Here is a 26,818-nt window from a genome sequence, read left to right as displayed (position 1 = left end):
CAATTGTTCTGAAGTTTTGGTTCCCTTTCCAGTTTCTTCCCTTTAATCAATACCCTAATGTTCTCTGTCCTATAGTTATGCAATGACTGACTGACTCAGTTCCCACTAACTCTTCTTTTTTTGAGCCATTCTTTTACAGACGTCACCCTGCTATCAGTTACCTTTCTAAACCGCAGATCTAATCGTGGCGTTCCTTTGTGAAAACTCCTAATGGACCTTTGTTGCCTTGGCATAAAATCTAAACTTTGCACACGACCTACAAAGCATCAACCTACGCTGTTGGCACCCCGTGTGTTTTATTCAATAGACATCTTTTGAAAACACTGTGTCAGGTAAGGCACCAGATAAATGTGGCCACTAGACAGCAACGGGAGAAGTTGATGAATAAAAATTCAAGTCAAGCGACAGTCAGTAGGAGACAGAGAAAGATTAACTGATGAGACATTTTGGGGTGTGAGTCAGGCAAGAAAATGGAAGACCATAAAGATCTAATCAGTCTGCAAGAAACAATTCAGTTAGAGGGTGAAAATCTGACCAGAGAAAAATGTAAGTTCCTGTGAATCAAGCAGACAATAGCAAGGTTAATTTGGTGAACTTAAAGAAGAGTTACAAACATAGTCTTCAAGAATAATGAGTAAAACAGCATACTTTCACTATAGATAAATTGTACCTTTTGTTTGTTTGTTTGTTTGTTTGTTTCTCCAAACAAGGTATCTGTATTATGCAATTCCGACTGTTCAGGAATTTATTATGTAGATCTGCCCCTGTCTGCTTTTCCGGTGCTGGGATTAAGGTGTGTGCCACCACACAACAATCATTTTTAATTGAAAGGAATTTTATTGAGGATGGTGAGTGAGTTCTATATGATTCTGGACATATACTTAACAAAATTTATGAATTTTATTGAGTGTGGTAGTGCAGGCTTTAATGCCAGCACCCAGAAAACCTAGAATAAGAGAAAATAAAGCCAGAGAAAAGTTAAAATATATTTGTCCCTCTCAGCATGTATGAAAATAAATTTCAACTTCAAAGATTAAAAAAAAAATCATCATGGGCTGAGTTTAACGGTGTACATCTTTAATCCCAGCACCCAGCAGGTGCAGGTACGAGATGTGTGTGAGTTTAAGGTCAGTCTTGCCTACACAGAGTTTTCCAGAATGACTAGGGTTCTAAGGTGAGACCCTGTTGCAAAACAACCACAACGAAAAACAATGCAAACAGAAATAACCACACAACGGCAGCAAACTATTACCATCAATAGCATCCACACTATCTCTCTTCTTCCAAGAGGACCATTTTGGAGTCAAAAAGACTCGGCCTTTCCCTGTCATTTATCAGTTGTATACAACTGAACAGGTTTCATTTTTAAAATTTTTTGTAGCTGAGCCTTCCATCTCGGGTCTCAAAGGACTCTGTCTGAGGTTTAGCAGGAAAAATAATAAATGAGCTCTGTCATTACGCAGTGTTTATCAGAATATATAGAAATAAATAAAATCTTATGAACCTACCAGGACATTTTAAAATGACTTTTTTTGATATTCGTTTTGTTTTTTATTTTTGTTTTTTTTTAAAACTCACCTTAGTTTCTTTTGATATGTAGAACTTCAACAGAGGCAAAAATAGCAGTAATAGCGTTAGGTGACTGATAAAGAGTCTACACTGTAGCAGTAGCTAAGTTTTATAGTGACAGATAAGATGCAGCAATGTCTATGGAGGCCGGGATGTGTGGCAATGCCAGCTCAAAGATTGAAAGCAAATTTAAACAAGCCTTGGAATGATCTCAACTTTGAAAAAGTTACATTTGAGACACCCACGTCCTAAGTGGATACGTGGTTTTGAATCTCTAAGATAGGACAAGATTTCTCTTTGTATTATTTTACGTTGAGCACACTGCAAGAATAAAAAATAGTTACTAGCCAACGGAAAACCAAAATGAAATGAATCATTTGTGGAAATCTGAGTACTGATGGCTGTACGCCTGGGGGATTTCAGACATAGCTGAACTTGAATTCGGGTCATCAGGATATAAATTTGAGTCTTGTTTGGGAAGTAAGTAGGAATTTGATACAACCAAGCAAGCTGGCATTTAGTTATCTTGCTGTCTATCTTCAGAAATACAGAAAGCTAGTCAGGTAATTAAAAAAGAAGAGGTCAGAAGAAGAAACAGCCTGTTTTTAGTACTGTTTAATATATTTATCAACAAGGTAAAGATTTTATTTCATTAGCTCTTATGATCACCTAATCTATTCTTCCACCTGACTTCAAAGTTTAGTCTCATAAATATTAGAAGGCTTTTACTAGAGAAAAATCTTGTTGCATTGCTGATGACAGCTTGGGAACAATCCGTATCTAGGAAAGTGATTGTGTAACCTGTGTGTGTACCACTGAAGACAGGAAGCCATGTTAGTCTATGTCCTCTAAGGAACAGATGCCAACACAGAATCTGACATGAAAGAGATGAGATTTATTGGGGTTATATATCTGCAAGGGAACTGTGCAGGGACAGGCTCACCTGGGAGAGCTGTCTGACCCTTAGGAGGGGAAGAAAGGAGCCAGGCAGAAAGAAAAATAGGGAAACAACAAGCCAGGTAGACAAGAAGGAAGGTAGGAATTAGACTATCTTAAAAAAAAAAAGAAAGAAAAAGAAAAGAAAGAATTACAAAGATGTATTTAAAGAGATGCTGGCATTTTCCCTTTTAATCATGTATCTGAAGTATCTGAAATCTTTATGGTGATTATTAGTCCAGATAGTATGATGTCAATTACATAGAGGGTGGCCTAATTCTACATTAAACATTCTTATGATATAAAAAGAAATAATTTGTTACTTGAGCAAAACAAAAAAGTAGCTTTGGCCCATGACTGGGGGAGATAGATGAAGAGAATTTGAACATATATTGCCTCAGTTAAACTGTGAGAGCCTCAATTAAGCAATACAAGCCACTCTTAGATGTCCTGAGAAAAGTGACATGTCAACCAATGCCTTTAAATTGAACAGGGATGAGGAGAGCATGTGATGTGACTTAAGGACAATATGTTCTGGTTGAATTTATAAAGCAAAAGACGTTATTTAACGTAACTTGTAAATAGTCTCAAAATTAACAAGCTGCTGCAGAATAAAGAATAGTACAAAACAAAAAGTCCAAAGTGGCTATATATCCTTTAGATTCATCTACTGCTGACATTTTACTACACTGGAGGTGTCATCGACTCTTGTCATTGCCCTTATTTTGGTAGATGTTTCTGTATCAATAGGGTAATCCAGCTACATCATGGATTTTTTTTCTGCCATAGACACTTCAATGTATAGTATAAAAATAATAGGAAAGGGGTTTACTTGGTTTATTTATATTATCCAATTTTCAAATTTAATAAATCAATCATTTAAATTTCCACTTAGTCAATTTATCCAATAAAGTCCTGTTTAGCACTTTTCTCTCACTCAGGGTCAAGGGATGCATTTCGTCATCTTGCCTCTGTTTAGCTTGTGTTAAACAGTAACATGAAGTAAGTCATCTTTTGATAAACTAAATCTCATTTATTGTAGGATGTAAAATTTGATACAAAAGATGTGATCAGTCCTGTGCATTGCTAATACACGTGTCTTAAAACACTTCCTGAAACACGGTATCTCTCAGTAAATGATAAAGGAAGGAAGGAAGGAAGGAAGGAAGGAAGGAAGGAAGGAAGGAAGGAAGGAAGGAAGGGAGGGAGGAAGGAAGGAAGGATAAAAGTAGGAAGGATGGATGAATTTTTGTAGATGAACTTTCTTTTCTACTGCTAGCCCCAAGTAATGACACAGAGACATTATCAATTATGAAAACTTGACTAATAGCTTAGGTTTTTTTTAAACTAGGTCTTATAACTTAAATTAACCCTCATCTATTAATTTACTTTCTGCCTTGTGGCTTTATTCCCTCATCTTCGTAGTACCTATCCTGATTGCTCGATGTCTCCTGGCATCTCTGCCTTCTTCTTCCCAGGATTCTCTCTGTCATAGAGGTCCTGCATAGCTGTTGGCCATTGAGTTTTTTTTTTATTAAACCAATCAGAGTGACACATCTTCACAATGTGCAAAAGATTATTTCATAACAATTTTTTATGACTTCATATTTTCTTAAGGGGATTTGACATAGTTAAGATTTATAGTTTTTAATTTTGTCTGTGAAATAGTTTAAATGTCACTTTGTAAAACTAGCTTTGTATATATTTGTGAGGATGTCAGTATGTGGAGAGCTTAAGTGTTCCTGAAGATCTCATGTCTGTTACTCCCTGCTCATACCATTACCTTAAGTCCCTTCTCATCTCTATGCTAACCTAAGCCTTTAAGCATGCTTGAAAGGAAAATGGAAATCCAAGCTCTCTGGCATGGGGATTGGCATCCACAGTGACTATGCCCTGAGCAATACAAAAACATTTTCTCCTTGCACCAATAACCATGATGAATCTGGATGTCCAAATATATGCCTTCATTGTGCTAAAAAATTAATAATACTGGCTTCTATCAGCATGATGATTGTCAGAATACATACAGAGGAGGAGGTTCAGTGGCACCATGTCAATCATAGTTCTGTAAATGGAATGTCCAGGAAAGTTCTCCATGAGTTACTAAAATCTCTATCTTAGTCAATACATCCATGACATCATTCTCGATGGAATAACAGCAGGTTGATGAAGGAGAAGAATACTTTAGCCTCTTGCAGCCATGCTAAGGATCTCACTCAAGGACTAGCTTGAGAGTCTGTCTTCTACTCTCAGAAACCTACTACTCTGTTCCTCATGTGAACCAAAGGTCAGTTACTAAGAATTCATATAGATATTGCTTGCAGTATAATATAAATTAGCTGGAACTGGACTCAGGTTATATATACAGTCTGATTTTATCTGGTAAAGAACAAGTAATAAATGAGTGAAAGGAATGACACCATTGATGCCCAGTTGCAGATTTTCAAGTGCTAGGTCAAAGGATGATTCAGAATACCAGAGATTACATTGTTGGCTAGAAGAGATACATATGTTTTGCTGATCATAAGTAAAAAAGGTGAGTTTTTAAAAGTATTTCTATAGGCTCATATTGTAAAATTAAATCTAAGGAAACTGGTTGAATTTGCAAGCCATTTTGTGCCTTAATTTCCCTACACATCAAGTAAAAATAATTACACGCGTTACAGATTCTGTGATAGAAATACATTAGGTAATGACAGAATGTGCTTTTTGTTTTCTTAAAAAAGCAGTGCCTACTATTATTATAACTGCTATTCTTACCTATGAAGGAATTCCTTGTCTTACCCCTCAATCACAGAGAAAGAATGGGTTATAAATCTTGACTGGCATCTTACCTTCTCTTTTGAAAGTCTAACCTAGTGGGATGGCAAGAAAGGGTAATGTTTTAAATGAAAAGTCTTAGCACTAATCTCTATTTGACACATACTTCCAATTCAAGCTTACAGAAAGGAGGGCTTATTAGGGGAAGACTCTCGCTCCTCTTCGTTCCTCTACCAGCCCTGCTCCTTTCAGTTTCTGAATTTATAAATGGGAGAGATCCCTCAGAACATGATGTATTCTTGCAGAACAGTCTTGGGGACAAGAAGAATGATTGACAACTGCAGAAATTACATGTAAGGTTTGGTCCTGCAGGAAAAGGGGCACAAATTGCCTGTGAATTATCTGCAAGTCCCTGATGAGCTCGAGGACAGAGTTTAAGAGGCTTCAATCTTTCCCCAACACACTGGTTCATGTATCTCCCTCTGTTATAACACAAACACCCAAGTGGAGTCATCCCTGCAAAACACCACTTTTGTTCTTTATCCTTCTCAAATATGGTGATGGTAAATGTGTAAATGCCAAGTGATACCCTTTGTCACCCACATTCTGAGTATGTTTCAGAACAGAACAGAAAGGATACATAGCTCTTACCGGTAGATTCATAATCTAAAAAAGAATTGAGGCTTAATGTTATAAAAACACATGGTATTAATTTCATAGGGTAGAATTTATTTATTTGCATATGGTCTTGACATGCTAGGTAAATGCTATGCTTTTGAACTACATCCCTACATTGGATACAAATCACTTAATCTGCAAAAATTTGTTACTTTTCTAACTGCATCGCCAGAGAAGAACAAAATGTAGTAGAACAATGATGATAATATTGATGATTAATACATAGAAGTTCAAAAGGAACAAATTCTATTCCTAACTAAGAGTTCATGGAAAAGGTGAGGCCATAGATTTTAGAATTAGCAGTGTTTGGACTTATGTAGTTCTCAATACTTATTTGATGAGATATAGCAGTATGTTGTGAGGTATTTAATTATACTGTGTAAAGATATGTCACTGTGATTGGTTTAATAAAAACCTAAATGGCCAATAGAGAATTCTGGGAAGAAGAAGGGGAAGTTGAAAGGAGACACCAAGGCAGCAGGAAAGCAGGGTGGATATAATATATAGATGAAGTAAATGAGCTTCAGGGCAGCAATAGTTTAATAGAAATGAATTAATTTAAGCTATAAGAGCTAGTAAAAACAAGCCTAAGCTATCTACCAAACTTTCAGAATTAACAAGAAGTCTCCATGTGGTTGTTTGGGAGCTGACTGGTGGGACAGACAAAGACTCTTTACAGTGAGGTTTAAAATGTGATCTGCAAGCAAGGAAAGGTTGTCAGACTTTTTGCTACATCTCTGGATATAGTAAGTGCTAAAGTTTGCAAAGATTGATGATGTTATGCTGAATAACATATTAGCACATTGTTGGTTTGTCTTTGTTTAAATTTTGTAATTCAGTAATTCACTTTTGATCTTATTTTAATAATTTGTACACAAGAAATGGAAGGAAAGTAGGGAGTTTAGCATGGATAATCTGAGAAACATTATTCTGAATGTTGTACAGTAACTGATCAAGTAAACAGAAACCACCTGTAGTTCTGAATAACAAAGACCCAGAGAAGTGTCACACTGGATTGCACATAGGTAGGGCAGTTTCTGCTCATAGTGGGTCTTCCCAACAGCTCCATTGACATGTGGCCTTCCTCTGGAGTCAGACCATTGATTTTTACAGACCTTCCCCACTGACTTCTACAAGGAACCTAACGTTTGGTTTTGTTCTTTCTTATCCTTTTACAGCTGGTTTGTCTTTCTGTATGTTTTCCTTTCATCAGTCATAAATTGAGTAATTGTTTAATCCCCATTGATTTTCAGAAACTTTTATTGTTTTGATATTAGAATAAAATGATTTGTCACTGAAAGGTAAAAAGTATAAAGATTTTAATTTTGATTTAAAAGATGGATTATATAGGATGGTATCTCATAATCAGATTAACTTGGGTTCAAATCATGGTTTTCCAAGTTAGTAGCTAGACATTCCAGATAAACTTCCAAACATTTTTAAAAAATTATTTTATGTATATAAGTGTTTTGGCTACATGTATGTATCTGTACCACATGTATTCTTGGTGCCTATGGAGTCACTGGAACTGGAGTTACGGATGGTTGTAAGATAGTGTGCAAGTGCTGAGAACCAAATTCAGGTCCTCTGCAAGAGCAAGAGCTCTTAGCTGATGAGCCATCTTTCCAAGTCCAACTCTCATTATTATTATCATTATCATCTTCATCCAAAATTATCATCGTTATGATTATTTAGATTCATTTTCCAATATGTAAACCAGAAGCTTTAGTGGGCAGAATAATTGTGAAGATTAAGTGACATAAGGAAGTAAGGGAACGTCTTAGGGTTTTTATTGCCGTGAAAAAGACACCATGACCATGGCAACTCTTATAAAGAAAACATTTATTTGAGGTGGCTTATTTATAGCTTCAGAGATTTAGTCCACTATTATTATAATCATGGATAGCACAGTGGTGTGCAGGCAGACATGGAGCTAAAATAGTTGAAAGTCCTACATCCTGAAGATAAGAGGAAGTTGACTGAGAGTCACACGGAGGGAAGCTTGAGCATCCTCAAAGCCTGCCCCTACAGTGACACACTTCCCCCAACATGGCCACACCTCCTAATAATGCCACTCCCCTTGAGGGCCATTTCAAGGTTGAAATAACTTCCCGTAATAAAGTTTTGGAAAAAAAGAAAAAGCATTCTTCTTTCCCCATTTTCAATGAATATATTTCAATTATTTTTCTTTAAAATTATCACTGAAAATATTGACAGAGATCCTATGAATAGAATAAGAGTTATAATAAAAATATAACAAAAATTTATGCCCATTAATTTAAAAACACACATTAGATTTCATAGACCTTTGAAAAATTTGACTGAGTCTTTCCAAGGTCAGGCACTCTTCACTCTGCATGGAACTCTTTGTTCCAGTATGAATAATTTACCCAGGCATATAACATGGCTTATTCTTAATTTCACTCCTTTGTATTAGTGCCATTCTTGAATGGATCACATGCCTCCCCTCTGCACTCCATCCCTTTTCAAAAATGTTCAATATTTATATCATCCAGGAATTGACCCAAGGAAATTGGATCAACTTTCTTTGATTTGTGAAATTGTAGGTTCTGACAGGGTGCTATATCAGGCCCTACTTATTACCACCCCCCAACTTTAGCTTGTTTTCCTACACTTTCCCTATAATTTTTTTTAAGGTTGTTTTTTTCCTTTGAAATGAGACCCAATCATTCCCTTCATTGTGCTTATAGTCAGGACTTTCAGGATGAGAAAGACTATCAGTTGTTCAAAATCAGACATTCCATTGTCTAGTCTAAACAGAAAGACGGCCAGGTTGGTTTCTTCTTTGTTTCACCTTTTTCTTTTGTGTTATTATTCCATAACCCTCTGTTACTTAGTGGGGAAATGGTATTTCTGGCTGATTGAGAAACAGAGGCATAAACTGTCAGAGAAAGTTCTAGAAGAAACAGCAGACAAGGGACACAGCATGTGACGAGAGACATGAGTGAGATGGGCAGAAGCAGGAAGAAAGGCAGCCTCAGGTGCATACTCAGCCAATCGCAAGCATTTCAGGAGGAAAAAGAAACCAATTAAGCCACAGCAGAGTAGTTCTGCCCAGCTTCTATTTTGTGCTCAACAAATAACACTACTGTCACTGCCAATGAGAGCAGCAACGTAGAACGCCTTTTCTCCCAGCACGGATTCTAAACAATCTACTGGATTTGGGTCAAAATAGTAAACCGCCAGCATGTTAAAAATAAAAAACAGAAAAACAAACCTGGCATCTTCCTTAAGGGCTGTGAGGGTGAGAGCAGGACAAGAGCCAGGGAGAGGAGCTGCTATAAAAATAACTAGTGCAAACATCCTTGAACTGATGTTTTCTATAAAAATCCCATGGCTGTGAATTGAAGGAGTGAAGCCTGAAGGGGAAAGGAATGGGGAACCAAGTGGTGTCTGCTTATCGTCAGTCAGCTTTCATGTAAAAGTCATGGCAGGGTCAGCAACAAACCAGCCAGGTGGCAACTCCAGGCTACGCTCCCATAAATAACAGTTATGTACTAATGTCACACAACCAGAGCTAGATGTAAAGCATATGGGAAGGAAACATTCTCATGTAAAGATCTAGAAACTGAGCAGTGCTCGCTCAGTTTTGGATCGACTTTTGGTACTGAACTTTGGAAACCATTGAGAAAATAAAGTAGTAAAACATTAGAGGGCGGAGAAAGAGCCCCAGGTATACATTTTTTTTAAATTAAGAGTATTTATTTTTAAAAAAAACCCTTAACCTTAAGGTTTAGAAGAATGACTATTCGATGAAGTGATTAGGAATTGTTGAGAGCCCACAACACCACACACCAATTTTCACTTGAATTCCATTCCTGCTATTTACTTGTTCTCATGACCTCCGGGAAGTTCCTTAACCTCTCAAACCTTTGTTCGCTCTGTACAAAGGAAGGAGGGGAGCATAATGGGGAAAGAACCTGCACTAAGGGAAGTTATGGGGATTAAGTGAGTCTTTACAGGGGAACCCACAAAGCACTATCTACTAAATATCCTATCCTGTTTACTTAACTCATTACTTATGGAACTAACTTATTTTAAATAGACTGTTTGCTGGATGCTATGCTAGTAAATTTTTACTTGTGCTGTCTTATTGCTTCTATTGGCATATGGTCATGCACATAGAGCTAGATTTCACAAATATAAATTCTTCCATGTCTATCATGTTCACACACACTGCCAGCCTCATTACTTCTTCAGTCTTCTTTGCATGTGTATGGATATATCTGTATAGGTGTGTAAATATATATGTGTGTGTGGTGTATTTGTGATCTATGCAAAATTGAGTGTGTACAAATGAGAGGAAACACAAAGTATTTGTTTGAGTCCTTTTCTCAGAAGATGACATCATTTTAGTCTTTAAAATTGAGTCTGTAAAATATTTTATCCTCTCATTTGTTCACTGACATCCAGGATGACTCCATAACATAGCTATATACTACCTTATATAATCTTAAAATCAGCCTCATGAATTAAAAACTTTTATAGGTAAAGTAATTGAGGCTTTGGTGGATTAAGGAATTTATCAAAGGGGTCTTATCTAAGTCAATCTTCCAACTTACGTTTTACAACAAATGAAAGCTACAATAAGTGTGTTAAAACCTTAGCACATTTTCTTTCACTTGCTCAAAATGTTTAAATTTGAAGAGAACACACACAACATATGTCCATCTTAGAAGAAAAAGTTTTTAAAAAGGAATTAGAGGGGCTATGGTTTTAAGGTATTGATTTTGGAGAACTGTGTTTCATTCACAGTAAATATTGAAAATAAAATATTAACTCAGCGTTTCATTTCTCTAAACATTTATTAGGAGCCCACTATTTTGGTGGCCAGAATGAAGAATATACTTTTTGAGGTGTAGGGAGTGAAAGTGACATTCTACTGCCAGTTGATTTAAGACTCAGGATTTAAATCCTCAACAAAAACAGCATTGCTCTCCAAGAGAGCGGCTGAAGAAATTTCCCAGCAGAAGCTAAGCTGCAAGCCTTCCCACTGAAGGAGACCAAGTTTCTTGCAGGCCATCTATTCCCGGCGGCGAGAATTGGGCGTGTCTGGAAACAAATTCAAATTCCGCGCTCCAGGAGAGGACTTCCGGGGCCCGGCTCAACGCTGGAGGACCACCTTTGAGACCCGCCCCCTAAACAGTGCGACAGACCCCCCTGGTTTCTGGCAACTATCAGTGTGGTTTCGGCGAGCATCTGTGTGCCATTTCAGAGAGGTGACGCCGGGGACACCTGCCCCTAAAAGACGCAAAAAGTCCTCCTCCCGCAGCGGCCACTTCCGGATTGCTCTGCCCTTACCTAAGATGGCGGCTAGTCGCCTTCGGCCCGGCTTACTGCGACTGCTCAGTACCCTCCGCAGTGCAAACAGTTCCACAGCCCGCCTCAACCGCGGAGGTGCAGCTTGGGACACAGCGTGTCTCCGCCCTGCGGTGCAGCTAGGGGGTGTGCTTTGGGGGCAAAGAAGGTAGCTAGGAGTAGGAGCCAGGGTCGTGCTACGTTCGGCCTTTCCCTCGCTTCCTGGCACCAAGGCCGCACGAGCCCAAGGGTGATTTTTCCTTGGGCCCAATATGATACTAACCAAAGCTCAGTACGAGGAGATAGCCCAGTGCCTAGTGTCTGTACCGCCCACCAGGCAGAGCCTGAGGAAGCTGAAGCAGAGGTTCCCCAGGTAAGTCCCCAGCTCCCCTCTCACACTCTCACAGTCTTTTTTTTTTTTTTTTTTTTTTTTTGCCTTCAGCTCAATTCCGGCCCCCTTGGCAGTGCTTAGGGGCCACGTGTCACACGCAAATGGGAGGAACATAGTGACAGGTCAGAGATCATTAGAAAGCTCTCTCCCTTTCATCTGCCTACCATACACAACACACTGGAAGACTCCTGGAACCTCTCCCAGAGTTGCAATTGAATTCAAGTCAACAGATGTTTATTGAAAACTTGATCCGTATGGTGGGGGGAGTACACATAGTAGGTGCTTCATAACTGTCCTGCGGTTAATCCAGAGATACTAGCAGTGGATGATGGGTAATGGAGTCATTCCAAAGTAAAAATGTGAACCTGCAGGCTCATCAGACTGGCTTGCTGCCAACTTTGCAGACAACTAGAGATGGTAGATTAAACAGAGGATCCTTTCGTGTTGCCACTGGTGACAAACAAGAGAACCAGGCCTAAAGGGGCCTTGTGATGTGGACTGCAATGGAAAGATTCTCTGTGTAATCGAGGATATTAGTATCCCGTGGATTACACTCTTGAGTCTGGCCCTTTCGACCTCCAGGTCTGAAGGTTTTTCATGCGCATACGTATTCCCCATGGGTTTCATACTTCTCTCTTCACTTTGCTGTGACATTTTTGGTTTATCCAAGATGCCAGAAAAGGTCTCTTAGAGATCATGTAACATAGATTCCTCATCTCAAAGATGTGAAACAGATGCAAACATTTCTTAAAGAACCTGTTCAAGACAACTAGGTTATCATAGTTAATGTTAAATAATACAGAGCATTTTGTGCATTTTTTTTATAATTTAAAACCATATTATGGTATTGAGCATAGTTACCCCTAATGGAGAGCTTTCCTATCTATAATGCATAGTTTCTGACGAGGAAATCACCAGAGAGAGATTTCATTGAAAAAGATGAGTTATTGGCTAGTGGGTATCAATTCAAATTAGAAGGATATCTTTTATGATTTGATATTTGATATACTAATTTTCCTAGTCTCTAAATAGAAAAGCTCTCTTTCCAACATTGTCTATTTTTTTTAAATGGTTTTTCATGACAGGGTTTCTTTGTAGCTTTGGAACCTGTCCTGAACTAGCTCTTTTAGACCAGGCTGGCCTTGAACTCACAGAGATTCGCCTGCCTCTGCCTCCCAAATGCTGAGATTAAAGGCATGCGCCACCACCGCGTGGCTTGTCTATACTTAAGGGTAATAGTCATCCCTTTATAGCTGGAGAGTTTTTATCATAGCTGCTGTCCAAGAACTCAGCTGACAAGTTGGAATTCAGTTTTGTCATTAACTTTTTTAGGTCTGCCCATGAGCAGTCAAATGAGTGGTGTCTGATCACCCAAGGGAAAAGTATGTATGTACATATATATACATATATATGTGTGTTATATATATCATGTGTATATTATATAGCATGCAATACATTTTATATATATACACATACATACATATATACACACATACATGCATTGCTGAGCAGTTTTGAAGCTTTTTGATACTTTGCTTTCATTATGTACATATACTTTTGCTTTTAAAAGAACATTATTGTATATGCTTGGGCCCACATGTGTCAAGGTGTGTGTGTGTAGGTGAGGATAACTTCGAGTTGTTTCTTTCCTTCTACCAAATGGGCTCTGGCAATCAAACTTGTCAGCTTTTATAAACTAAACATCTGATCAAGTCCACTATTTGTTTTAAATGTATTGTATGGTTATATCTTTAAATATTTATTAAAATATAAATTAAAGCTGAGAAAATAAAAAATTATTATTTTTTATTATAATAATAAATTATTATAATAATAATTTATATTATTAAAATTTGCTAAATTTGTTTGAAATATAATAAGTATATTATTTGTTAATGTATTTAATGTACATTAGCCATAATATACAAATGACATGATTGTATACTTTGCAAATTTCTTTAATTTAATTTTAATGTCTACCTTAAATACAAGGAACTGTATGTATGTTTACATTGAACTGGTTGTCCTATGTTGCTGATTAAAGGGTAGCAAGAGGACTGGGGACATAGCTCACTGAGGAAAGTGCTTGGTGTGCAAGTCTGAGGAGCTGAGTTTGGATCCCCAGCATCCATGGAGAAGCAGAACAGCTCAGCCGAGAAAATGCCTCCATCAGATTGCCTGTAGGCATTCTGCCAGGGCATTTTCCTGATGAGTGATTGATGTGAGAGAGTTCAGCCCACTGTGGATGGTGCCACCCTTGGGCAGGTGCTCCTGCCTTGTGTAAGAGAGCCAACTGAGCAAGGCCTGAGAAGCAAGCCAATGAGCATTGTTCCTCATGGTCTCTGCTTTAGTTCCTGTTTTCAGGTTCCTGCCCTGACTTTCTCTCATGATGGCAACAGTAAGTGGAAATAAACCCCCTTCTCCCCAAGTTGCTTCTTTGGTCATGGTATTTTTTCATAGCAACGGGAAGGCAACTAACCTAGAAATTGGCACCAAGCTCATTGAATACTGCTGTGCCAGACCTGACCGTGTTGTATGGAAGAGGGATGCAATGGAAGGCCTAACACTGAAGAGGTCATGGAGAGATCCTGTCTCAAAAAATATGGGGAAGAAATGTAATGCGGACCTCTGGCCACCACATGTGCCTACATGGGCAAGTGCAACCACACACGTGGTCGATCATACACAGCTCTATACCACCGTAGAAAAAGAAAGAAAAAATGCTAAAAAACTCTGGCCTCATATGTAGTTGTAAAAGAGAAGAGTAACATAATGGACTTTGTAGATAACTGTAGATTTAAAAAAACACTAGATGTTTGTATAATACAAAATCTAATGCTAGTTTCTTGAAGGCTGACTGTAATGTGGGATATGAAACCCCAGCAAAGGCTTGTCACCTTTTTGCATTGTAACAAGGGGCCTGTTTTGAACTTTAGTTGGTCTTTTACCCATGAAATATTGGTTTTGAATCACACAAACCTTCCAAATGTTGTCACCTTTCATTCTACTGTCTAAAAAAAAAAAATCGCATTTGCTAATCTCGTCAGTGATCTCATTAGATGTCTGTAAGATTTGAAGCTGTCAAGCTATGGTGATGGATATGAGCTTTCTAATATTTGAATTTTCCCTTGAAAGCTCAAATTTTATCATTGGCAACACATGCTATTAGTTGTTTTTCTTGAAATGACAGGCTCACATCATTTATGTTTGAGAAAACGTCTGCCAGATACCCAAATCTGAATAATCATATTTTGTTCATTGTTTATTCAAGTAAGAATTGTATGCCTTGGAAAAAGTGGCCAGCTCAGCTCTTCTGTCAGTTACATTCCTCCATGGAGACACTGCTGTGTCTTTAAAAATGGTCTTTATATTTCTAAGTTCTGTATACAGAATTTTAAAAGGATGAGAATTAATATTAATTAGTGACTGTTCTGAAGTGAAATACCCTATTTATTTGTTTGTTGTTTTGTTTTGGTTTTTTGTTTTGTTTTGTTTTGGTTTTTTGAGACAGGGTTTCTCTGTGTAGCTTTGGTGCCTGCCTAGGCTGTCCTTGAAACTCACAGAGTTCCATCTAAAGACAGAAGGCAGAGGCAGAGACGCCTCCCAAGTGCTAGAATTAAAGTTTGTTTGTTTTTGAGACAGGGTTCCTTTGGATAGCCTTGGCTGTCCAGGAACTCGCTCTGTAAACCAGGCTGGCCTTGAACTCACAGAGATCTGCCTGCCTTTGCTTCCCATGCGCTTGGATGAAGGGTGTGCTCCACCACTCCTGGCCAGTATTTTTTAAAGTTGTGTTGTGTATGTGAGTTTGAATATGACTGCAGTACCCTTGCCTCAATTTGTTATGTTTGGAAGTTAAAAAGCTATCAACTTGAGGGGTACTGGGCGTGGGAGGAGTCCAAGGCAGGGTAGGTGGAAGGGCTTACAGAAGAGAAAGTGGTATAATTTTATTTCTATTAAAAACACATTGAAAAAAATAGGAATTGGAAGTTTACCCTCTGTAGTATACAATAAGTACAAATGTCAATAGATTAGAAGGGGGGAAGTAATATTTTTGTAAAAATTAGTTCTGACCTTGTAGGCCCCTGAGAGGGACTTAGGGACTCCAGGAAGCCACTGGCTGTTTGAAATCAAAGCACATTTACATTTGGTAATACACAATACATGGGAATTGACAAAGGACTACCAAGAAGATTGCTAATTTTTTCATCTGCAGAACATGGGAATCTCTGTCTCTGAAACTTTTGCAAACATTGAGCAGAGTCATTACTTCAATTGTTCTGTCTTGAATTAAGAATGACTTTGAGTAATTTGAGATTATATTAGCTTCTTTTTTCTTTTATTCCCATTTCTGGGGATCAAATCCAAGTTTTTATCCAAGCAAAATGATAATCTATCATTGGGCTTTACCCACACCTAGTGTTTTCAAATTATAATACACTGTAGATTATTTCAATAGTTTTTGTCTATTTAATTCTCTTTTTGCATTAATGGAGCCACTTGGTGTTCTATACCTACCTTTCTACTGGAGTGTTTGCTTTTATGAAATTTGTTATTACTTATTATTTGTTGCATGTGCTGATGTTAAAGTTGTTGATTTTGTTTTTCTTCTCTTTTTTTGTTGTGTATGCTTTCTAGTTTGCTTTTACGTATTCTGATTTTAACTTCCTTAAACTTCAATTTAGGCTTCTTTTTTTTTTCGTTTTGTTTTTGCATTTTTGATTTTTGAGACAGGGTCTTTCTACATTACAGTCCTGGCGGTCCTGAAATTCACTATGTAGACCAGGCTAGTATTGAAGTCACAGAGAGATCTACCTCCCAAGTAATGGGATTAAAGAGCTGTCCCTTCATACCTGGCTTGTTTTTGTTTAATATGTCCAGGTTTAGCCCTGGCTCTTCTGGAATTCACTTTGTAGATCAAGCCTTGAACTCAGAGATCCACCTTCTTTTGCCTCTGGAATGCTGGGATTAAAGGCGTGCACTACCACACCTGGCTTTAAATTCTTGATACTCTCAGTTGTGGTTCATTTTGTTCTACGCTGAAAGACATAAATGTAAAGTGAGTGTTCCCCAGCATTAATTTTATTTTTACTCCATACCTCCTGAGGGAAGACTCATTTTGGTATGTCTTTGCTCTTTTCACGGAAATTGCAAAATTATATCATTTCAAGCCACCTCATTGAGTTGAGGAACTTCTTTTTACCTGTCCTTTCTCAGAATCACCTCTTTAGATAGCAGAGTACTTCCGCAGCATGCACAAGGTGCTGGGTATAGTTCCCAACACTGTTTAAGAAAAAGCAGGATTCTCTATTTATTCTCTATTTGTGATGAGGTGGAACTTTGTGATCTTTAATGCTTTATGTTTTGAAATCTACCCTCATTTATTTTCTTCTCTGCAGTTTAATAATAGTTGGTGTTTCCTTTCTTAGCAGATCAGGTGTGAGTCTAGAACCTAAAGCTGTTGTCAGGATTGTATTTAATGTTTATGTTTTGTATTTTATTTCGTGGATTTATGATTCAGGAAACCAGTCCTAATCCAATCAACTGTTCCTCCTAGGATTGTGTTGTATCCTTTCCTGTCCAAACACTCTATCTATAGATATTATATGTATCTGTAAGTAGTATTAAACTCAGAGAAAATTTGTAATAGTATTCCAGAGAGTTCTTTATTCCCTCTCCCATAAAAATGTTAACATATATCACAGCCATTGGACCAACTGACAGGATTTCAAAATTAGTTTTAACATGATATAGACAGTTATTAGGTCTTTTCTGAACTCCACAGTTTTTTGTTTGTTTGTTTGTTTTTTCCAGGAATGTCCTTTTCTGTTCCTGTTTTTGCTTCACACATTGCCATTTAGTTTATCACGTCATAGAAGCTCTCCTATATGTGATGTTTCCTCTTTGTCTTTCATGATTAGGACATCTCTGGAGAGAGTATCGATCAGTTGTTTTGTTTTCAAAGAGTGCCCCTCTGTTTATGTGCTGTTTGCTTTCTCCTGATAGATTTGTGGTAGGAAGTTTGGGCAGCAAGCACCCCAGAAATGATATGCCCTTCTTAGTGTATCCTGTCAGCAGCATGTGACTTCACATGTCTTATTGTTGGATACAACTTCATTTGCTTTGATATGGTTACGGCTGCTGAGCGTCTCTAGGTACCCCTAGGTAAGGCTGCTGGTACCCCTTTTATTAATTGCCTTTTGAAAATATGCTTGGAGACCTGCCGGTTTCTTGTTTCTCATCACACATTTCCTGTTTTCCCAGGGAAGTGAGTGTCCATCAGTGGGTATTTCATGAAAATTATTAGTTACATATACCTAATAGTATTCAGTTTTCCCCAGAGTAGTCATCTGACCAGTATCATCTATCGTAATTTTATGGGAAACAGCCCTACAAAAAGGCCATGCTTTTCATTGGTATTCTCAGAATTTTCCTCCACTTTGTCTTAGAACATTTCATCTGTAGTAATTCACTTTGTGTTTACTCTATTTGTGACAGAATTTGGATAAAAAATCCCAACAGTTAGAATTAATTTGAATACCCTATAGTACCAAGAAAAAAAATTAAAACACAGCTAATAGGTATAAATAATAGAATTACAGAATTTTAGAAATGAAAAGATTTCTTAAACAGGTTCTATTTATCATCTATCTATCGATCTATCTATCTATCTATCTATCTATCTATCTATCTATCTATCTATCTATCTATTTTGAGATGTGATCTTACTGTGTAATAATGTCTGACCAGTGCTGACTCACAGAGATTCACCTTAATACTGGATCATAAAGGATTCTTAAAGAAGATATACGTTGGTTGGAATTTTTTTGCTAGGAAACTAAGCCCTCTTACATATGGTTGAATTTCTTCACTGTGCATTGATTATTCAATTGCTATCCAAATAAGTTATATGTAGTGCTATTTCTAATTGGTCTTAATACTAAAAACTCAGAGCCAGATACTAGGGAGTGAAAGCTGGAAAATCAGAGAAGCAGAACAACCAGCCACTAGTTCTTACCCCTACAAAATCCTCAGACTGAATGGGGTACCCTGTCTCTACAAGTCCTCAAACTGAATGCTGTCTCTACAAAACCTCAGACTGAATCCTGAGCTCCTGTCTCTTCCTGTCTTATATTCCTCTCTCTACTCAGCCATATCACTTCCCCTCTCCACCTCCCTCGTGCTGGGATTAAAGGTATGAGCAACCACTGCTTGGCTCTGTTTCTTCTTTAGATTGATTCAATCTTGTGTAGCTCAGAATGGCCTAGAACTCACAAAGATCCCTCTGCCTCTGTCTCCCAACTGCTGGGATTAAAGATGTGTGCCACCATTGTCTGGCCTCTATGACTAACTAGTGTGGCTAGCTCTGCACTCTCATCTTCAGGCAAGCTTTATTTGTTAAAGCCCAAACAACATGTTACCACATTTCCCTTTTTTTGTCTAAAATAAAAAAGAAGGTTATAACTAATATAAGAAAAACTATATATAATAAGTATAATAACTATGTACAATATATACAGGCTATAAGTATATCAACAATGTCTAGTCCATTTATATTTGACAAATTCAGAGAAAATACTTTATTATCTATCATATCTTGATGGGTCCAAAGTGCTATACTTAATTCACTTTCTATCCTAACTTGCATTACCAAAACTATCTTTTAATGTCTCTCAACCTGATATACTTTACACCTCTTTAGTGGATTTCTTTTCTGAACCTGGTAACAAGGAAAATTATAACTATAAAGTATTCAACTCTGTCAGAGACCTGAGAAGGAAATACTGTTACCTGAGTAAGCAAGAAGTGCAAGCAAGTGACTTCTGGAAAATGTGAGAAATGACAGAAACAGCTGGCTGCCTGGACAGTCACCCAAGGTTCCTCTGTGATGTTGGGGCATCCGTCTTCAGCCTGCAGGCCTAGCATATCGATTTTTGAAGAGCTGTTCCCCCTTGTCTTTGCAAGGTTTGGCTGTCACTCTCTTTTGTGTCCTGCTTGACAGCATACTGCCAGCAGTCGAGGCACAAGAGCACTTTCTTGCCCAGTGGCTTATTTTTGCCCGAAAGAAAGTAAACTCCATGTGGCTTTTCTTCGATACCCATTATCTTCTTTGAAGTAAATTGGTGCTACTAGAGCAGACATGTCTCATTGTCATAAAAAAAAAATCTTTGTTATTAAATCATCTTAAATGCCATATTACACAGATCTCTGAAGTGTTTAAGATCACCTGTCTACCTAAAATATATCTGTTTGACCTTGAAAACATACCTAACCTACCTAACAAGTTCAATTGTAATAGATGACTAACTACTAACCTGTATTTTCTTATTATCCTAAATAGTTGGTTATAATAACTTTCAAGGGATAAAGTTTGCATTATATTGTTAAATAAGTTGCATAGGTACAGTACCTTGAACAAGATTAGAAATGTATGTGTAGTATATTCTAACAAAAATAACCTTAAATTTGTATCATATACAAAAATCCATATCAATGTAAAATTATTAAAGCTAGTAATTGTTTCTTTGGTTTAAAAGTAGATTCAATAATCTCCTTTTTAATCCTATTTCTATATCCCCCTTTTTCTTTTCAAAGTATATTCAATAATCTACCCTTATATCTTATTATATTTATATCCTCACATTTTCTTTTCAAAACAAGAACCCTGATTCTAAATCCATTGTTCAACTTTTTTCTTGACCATTACTAATAACAACTTGTAAACCACCACTCAAAACAATGATAAATATCCATACCCAGTGAACAACCAAAAAACACCCACTCCACCTCTTGGGAATGTGGGCGCAATGTTCTTAATTTTATTTCCTGTAGGGTGACGGCATCTTTAAGGGATCCCAAAAAATTTTTTTTGGTTAATTTTCAAGTCTTGGGAGAGGTAGCTAGTTGTCTAGTCTCTGAGTGATGCAAACATGTAGGGCTTGTCTCAAGTCCTGGCTAGAGCAGTCTAGAGGCTGGATCATCTCAGCTAGCCACTTACAAATTGTCCTGAGTAGTTTGTAGTACAAAGCCGATCTTTAGATGGTGCCTTTCAGCTTAGTAGTGTTATCTTTGTCCTTGTAGAGCTGTTGTGGGGCCCCATCATCCTTTTGGAAACTTCAAAGGTCACTGTTAGGTGTGGTCATGGTTCACTGCAGAAAACTTAAACATTTTAAATGTCATATGCAACATATCTCAGAGAGGTTAAAGGATCAATATTTGTTATGTACATCCAGAGTACAAAAACTTAATTCCTCATTACGTGATAGAGACTCAAACCTGAGATCATGTACAGGAAACTAGATGAAGCCTTCTTTTCAAGATTTAATATGACCATTAATATCATGACAAAAAGTTTAAAATATGTGTGTGTGTGTATATATTATAAATTTTGAGCTAATATTTATACCTTAAGAAAAGCATTAAAGAGTCAAAATAAAACCAAAGGATTATGAGATTAGTGGCAATAAAATAGTCCTTAAATTTTTGTTTTTTTTCAGTGATGCTCAAGTGTAAGCCAAATAAACTCTTTCTTCCCCAACTTGCTTTTTGGTTGCAGCAACAGAAACCCTAATTAAGAATGGGCAACCATTCATTCATAAAAATGACTTCAATTCCTGCTCCAAGTAAAATTAGTAGTTAAAAACTGTGGCTAGATCCTCTCTGCTTATACTCTGTGATCTTCTTGAGAACACTATCCATTCCTAACTAGAGTACCATAGTGAAGGATGGTTCTGCTAGCCTCTGCCTATGTTGAACTTACTGGTCCTTGGTGGACTTAGGGATCCAGCGTAGCTAGTTACAGACACGACGAAATATTATTTATTTTATGTTTATTGGAAGTATCCAATAAATTTTTGTCTTTGGAACACCTCCTGTTCCCCACACAGGATACATTTTCTGTCTTAGGTCTTCTCACAGGAGTTCTCTGTTATGTGTTCTTGCTTTATGGAACCATTTGTCCTTAGGGAACCGCTTGGTTCTGTCTCATGTTAGTGTGGCTCAAATCCCCCTCATTGTAAAAGGAGCCAAATCTTAGAAATAGTAGACGGAAGAAACGAGCTTCAAACTCTAGTGGTGTCTTTCTGGAATCTTCCCTTGGTGCTGCTTCCTGGTAAGTTCCTTAAGGTTATGGTGAGCACTAATTAAACCAGAGCAGGAAAGCACTTGACTTGGTGTAGAGCCAACAGAAAGTGTCTGAGGAGTGATTCCTATTAGAATGTAGTCTTTTGTCTACAGTAGATGACATCTCCGAGTGTTGTCATTTCAAACGTATGTACACAAGAGACAGTAGATTATCAGAAAATAGAAACATTTATATGGACCAGTTGATTATTTCTAATATTTAATGAAACATGTTTTGCATATTTCAGTATTTTGTAGTTGATTTATAATGACATTGAAACACTTTTTAGCTTTGAAAGTTTTAAGAATCACAGTAAAGTATTACAATGTATATGTTATACACAGGGTTGGTTTACATAACTGAAATATTGTTTCTGTAGGCCTTGTTTGTCAAAATTAAATTGAGTAGTGGTGGTTCTTAATTTGTGGTTAGTTTTTTACACTCTGTTAATGTTGTGGTGAGCTCGACTTCCAGAATAATAGGTGAGAATGGCTCATAAAGGGAGAAAAAAATCTTTTATTGAACCTGAAATGTTGTTTGTGGCTTTACCAAAGAAATACAATTAATTTGCAAGACATTAAAAAGTAGTATTAATTCATGTATTCTGCAAATATCTAGATATGCTTCTGCAGGAGCTATTGATTAGACTGTCTAACCAGTGGATATGATTGCTTGATGTATGCATTGGAAATCTTGTAAAATGTGATTTTTTTTAATTCTGTAAGATGTTAGGTTTTGAGTTTGTTGTCACATTGTAGGTTAGTTTCCATTTTTCTGAGAAATCATTTTGCTTGTGCATGGCCCCTTTGCAGAAAAAGATAAAGCAAGTTTATCTTTCATCAGGTATTTGTCCTTCTTTGTATTCGCAACACTGTAAGGTGAGATGAGCCTGGATTCTTAGTAACGGAATGTTTAGGAACAACCTTAGATAGCAATGTTCTGTGAAGCAGCCACATGATGATTGCATTTCTTATTAGTTTTGAGGAGGATATTCAAATTATTAGGATACCAAATTCATTTTAAGCCTGTATTCAGGCATCATACCTGAGCTTTCTCAGCAATAACCTATATGAAAACGGTAATAGAGAATACATATTTCTTAGAAAAAAAGACTGAGTGAAAGTAGAAGACAATATTTTATTATTTAACATTTCAATAAATGTGGAGTGGATTTACCTTTATTTTTTATTGTGCACTTTTATGCAGTCTCGCCATATTGGTTGAATTTTCTTTAAAGACATAATAGTCAGTATGTAAGTACTATGTTACAGGGAAGTCTGGAAAGTGACCTTCCTTCGTAAAAGTCATGCCACCAGACAGGCGGGGGTGGGGGGGGGGAGTAAGTCTTCAGTTGTTTTCTTTGTTTTAATTGCTTTATTGAAGGTAGATATTTCCAAACATTTGATGCAAAGTATCTTTCTCCTTTCTCCTGACAATAGCTGTCACATTGGGCTGTTTTATAGAGCACACTGTGGCTGGTGAGGAACCCCAATTGAAGGAATAGAGGGGAACAGAGCATATACCTGGATGTAAGTTTGTGAGGTTCTTGGACCCGACAGCAGAGGAGACTATTCTGTGCCCCATGATTTGAGGTGGTGGTTATGTGGGAGATGGTGTGTGGGGACACAGCGACAGAGCGGGGAGCCTGTTGGTCACAAACCATCCTTTCCTGCCGCGTGGTAAAACTGATGCTCCCTCTGCCTGTCTGCCCTTTTCATTCCTCTGCTCTGGGAGGCGAGGCTCCTAGTTAACAGCCCTTCAGAATCCAAAGCCCCCTTCACACCAAGGGGCCCTCACATGGCTTCCCGCACTTTTCAGTGCACCACTTGGTGGAGGTGTGGTCTTTCTCTTCACTCTTACCTCCAAGCAGAAATTATATGTTTTTCAACCTCCTGTCTTGTTCCAACTGTAGCCTGATATATTTTGGAGTCCAAGCAAGATGAGGGATTCTACAGTTCTCATTCCAAGCAAAATGTTGAGATTTTTCTGAACCTCTTTCCTTTACATGTTCAAAATGTAGTGCTTCAGCTACCACAAAAATTGAAAACTATTCAACTTCTTGTCCTAAATTCAAGACAATAAGAGTAAATATTTTGAAACAATGAAATTCATGTAAAGGGAAAATAAAGTAGCTTCATATCTTTTGATGTCATTGTTCAGTCAAATATTGAACTATTTGAGTTTTTTCTGACTAAGTGCTGGGTCCTAGCCTTTTTCTCTGATTGTCCTGGGAGCAGAAGTTGTCTATAAGACCCGGATTTAAAACACCTGGTGCACTGTTGTTGGCCCCCCCCCAGTCCTGTTCCTTAACCTACTTAACATTTCTTTTAAAAAAAATTGTCATTGTTATGACCCAGCCTTTGCTCTTGTAACAAGAAAGGATGAGCTAATCTAATCTTATGTTTATTCTATTGGAGGAAATGGGCGATATAGCAGACCCTGGGCATTCACATGGGTTATCACTTAAGATCACTGCAAATCCTCAAGGTCTCAGTTAGAATCTTGTAGGATATCCAGAGCCTACAAACCTGTGGGGTGAGAGTATTTGGTTAAGTGTACTTATTAGCCAGTTCACTCACTGCTTCCTCAGATCAGCTGGGTCCGGGGAAAGATTCGGATGTGTCCACAGCAGGCTTCTAAGTCACTGTTCATCGTATGGATTTGTGATCCCCCTCAGGTAGTCAGAACCCGGTCTGTTCCTTCTCCCAGGGATGGAGGATGAACAGAGATGGAAGATAAACACCTCGGTTTGACGTTTGTCCTTGTGTCATACTGTAGTCCCCTGAGATCCTGCAGCTTGCAGCATAGTGCTCGTGACTCAGGGTTGAGTAAGACTCTTGTAGGTGCCTCGCTTATAGATAGGACCTCAGAGATACAGCATCATCTAATCAGCCTCCCTCCAACCACACAAGAAATTAGACCGGCGATTAATTTTTTCGATTCTTTTTCGTTCCTGTTCACAGTTCTCTCAAGCTGCTATCTTTTGCTTAAGGTATATTATTCTACTATTTGTTTTTGCTGATAATATCGGTAGGCAGAGCTGTAAAGTTTGAAATTAACTTGCACTTCAAGCCTCATTTAGCTAAGATGGTAAATGGAGTGGGGCTGTGAGACAGACACATTGTATAACATTAAAAAAAAAACCCCACAGACCCTTGCGCCTGTATGCATCAGCCTGCATGGAACACACAGCTCATATTCGTCGCTTTCTGACAGGTGAAGGGAAAGGTTGTCGAGATCTGTATTCTTCCCAGCCAACCAATAATGTGTGGACACATATAAAGATAAAGCCACCATTCGTCCCAAATTTGCATTTTGAATTTTTCTCAGCACCATGGTGGCGCGCTCAGTACCTGGCTGTTCAGATCACAAGCACTGCTGCTGCTCTGATTGTTCTGGATCCAGCGGCCTAGAGTGAGCTAGTAGTGTTAGGTTCCGAGCGCATCTAGAACTGGTCCCAGTTCGTTAGCGCTAAATGCAGAAACCCATAGAGAGGCCCCTGCCAGAGCTCTGGCTGCTGGCCTTTCCGCTCTTGCTCATCAGCTGGAGAGCTGACACGCACGCCAGTGGTCAGGCAGGTGTAGAGACAATAGCAGCGAAGTCAAAGCAGGGTCTGTGCATTGCCGTGGCAGTTGCTGCTCTGCCCCGCGGGACTGTGGACCTGACTGCTGCCATGGGCTTCTCCATGGGCATCCAGTCCAGACCTTAACTCCCCCACCTCCCAGCCCTTTAAAAAAAAGATCCTGTGTCTTTAATGTTTTCAGTTTGCTTGAATTCTTAAAACACCATGTGGGTCAACATATTCCTGGCCAAACAGAGTAAGTCTGTGGGCTGAGTTTGGCTGATGGCCAGTGAATGCTGCAACTGTCTCTTCTTGGCTCCTGAGAGTTGATTTTGAGTATCTTCTCTAGACCCTATGGCCTGTAGCTCACACTGGTTGCTAGACGTCTGTGGTCAGGGTGTTTACACCATAGAAATCAGCAAATGGTGCAAATCTGGGCTCCCCTTAGCCTGAACCTTGAACTCACCCAAAGGCCGTTGTTTAACTCCAAATGCCACAGTTTAAGTTGTTGCGTTACATATTATAGGACTATAACATGACCTTAATAGAAATTTCTTAATCCAATTTGTTCTCATTATTTTAACTTTTTTCAGAAAAGGAGCTCAAACTACTTCCATTTGTTTTTCATTCATTCCTATTGTTGTGTTAGACTTTTTTCTCCTTATATCTGCAATGTAATTCCAACATTACACCCTCGCAGTACGGAGTAATAGCAGGTATTGTAATGTATCACACGATGGACATTTGAACTGAAGAAAGTTTCCTTCTCGTCTTTTTTATAAAGCCATATTGCAGATTTTTCCTTTAGAAAAATTAATCCCTTTCAAATAGATTAATTAGGTAAATTGAAGGATGTTAGAGTTTCTTTTAGCAGGGATTTGGAAATGTTCCACCTGAGGGCCTATCATGTCAGAAGTTATTTCTGGAGAAATTTTAAGCTTAGGAGTTACCCTTTTAATTACTAGTTGTTCCAACATTAGAAGTGACTATCCTGTTCAGCAATTACAGTGAAAGACAATGGGAAACTCTTAATTGATTACAAATTAATTTCGTGCCATTTCCTACAACTGAATCGATCTATTTCTTCTTTTCTTCTTTTTTATGTCATAATTCTTAGTCACTAAAGCATATGATGGGCCGAGGAGAGAGAGGGCTTAGCAGGGAGTGTGCTTGCTGTGTGAATGTGAAGCCTGGGCTTCAGGTCCCCTAGAACCTGTGTGAAAGCTGAGTTGGTGTGATGGCCTCCTGAAGTTCCAGCATTCAGAACTGGAGATACATGTTCCCCCAAGTAAGCTGGTCAATTATGCAGGATATGATGATAGACTTGTCTCAATTAATAAGGTGGAGAGCCATCCCGGAAGACTTCCGGTGTCAATCTCAGGCCTTGACACATAGGCATATACACAGTCAGGCACACCACACAAACATATATGCAAAAAAAAATATCAAGAATGTGATAGAATATAGTTTTCAATAAAATTAA

General features: G+C 38.1%; 1 protein-coding gene across 3 annotated transcripts in view; it reads left to right on the top strand.

Moving 5' to 3' along the window:
• The first annotated feature begins 11,318 nt into the window (after nucleotides 1-11,318).
• Nucleotides 11,319-26,818, top strand: part of Cdin1 (CDAN1 interacting nuclease 1) — a 211,083-nt gene continuing 195,583 nt past the window's right edge. The window contains exon 1 of one of the 3 annotated variants that reach the window (XM_048459525.3): nucleotides 11,319-11,635. In XM_048459525.3, the coding sequence (XP_048315482.1) occupies nucleotides 11,535-11,635 (101 nt within the window). In that variant the 5' untranslated portion in view covers nucleotides 11,319-11,534. The remainder of the gene's footprint in view (nucleotides 11,636-26,818) is intronic. The other 2 variants (XM_048459522.3, XM_048459524.3) reach the window with 2 other exon arrangements.

This window comes from Myodes glareolus, chromosome 10 (genome assembly GCF_982192425.1).
Source record: "Myodes glareolus chromosome 10, mMyoGla1.1, whole genome shotgun sequence".
Classification (NCBI taxonomy): domain Eukaryota; kingdom Metazoa; phylum Chordata; class Mammalia; order Rodentia; family Cricetidae; genus Myodes; species Myodes glareolus.
Note: the sequence above shows the minus strand (reverse complement) of the source record. Positions and strands in the feature narration are given on the sequence as shown.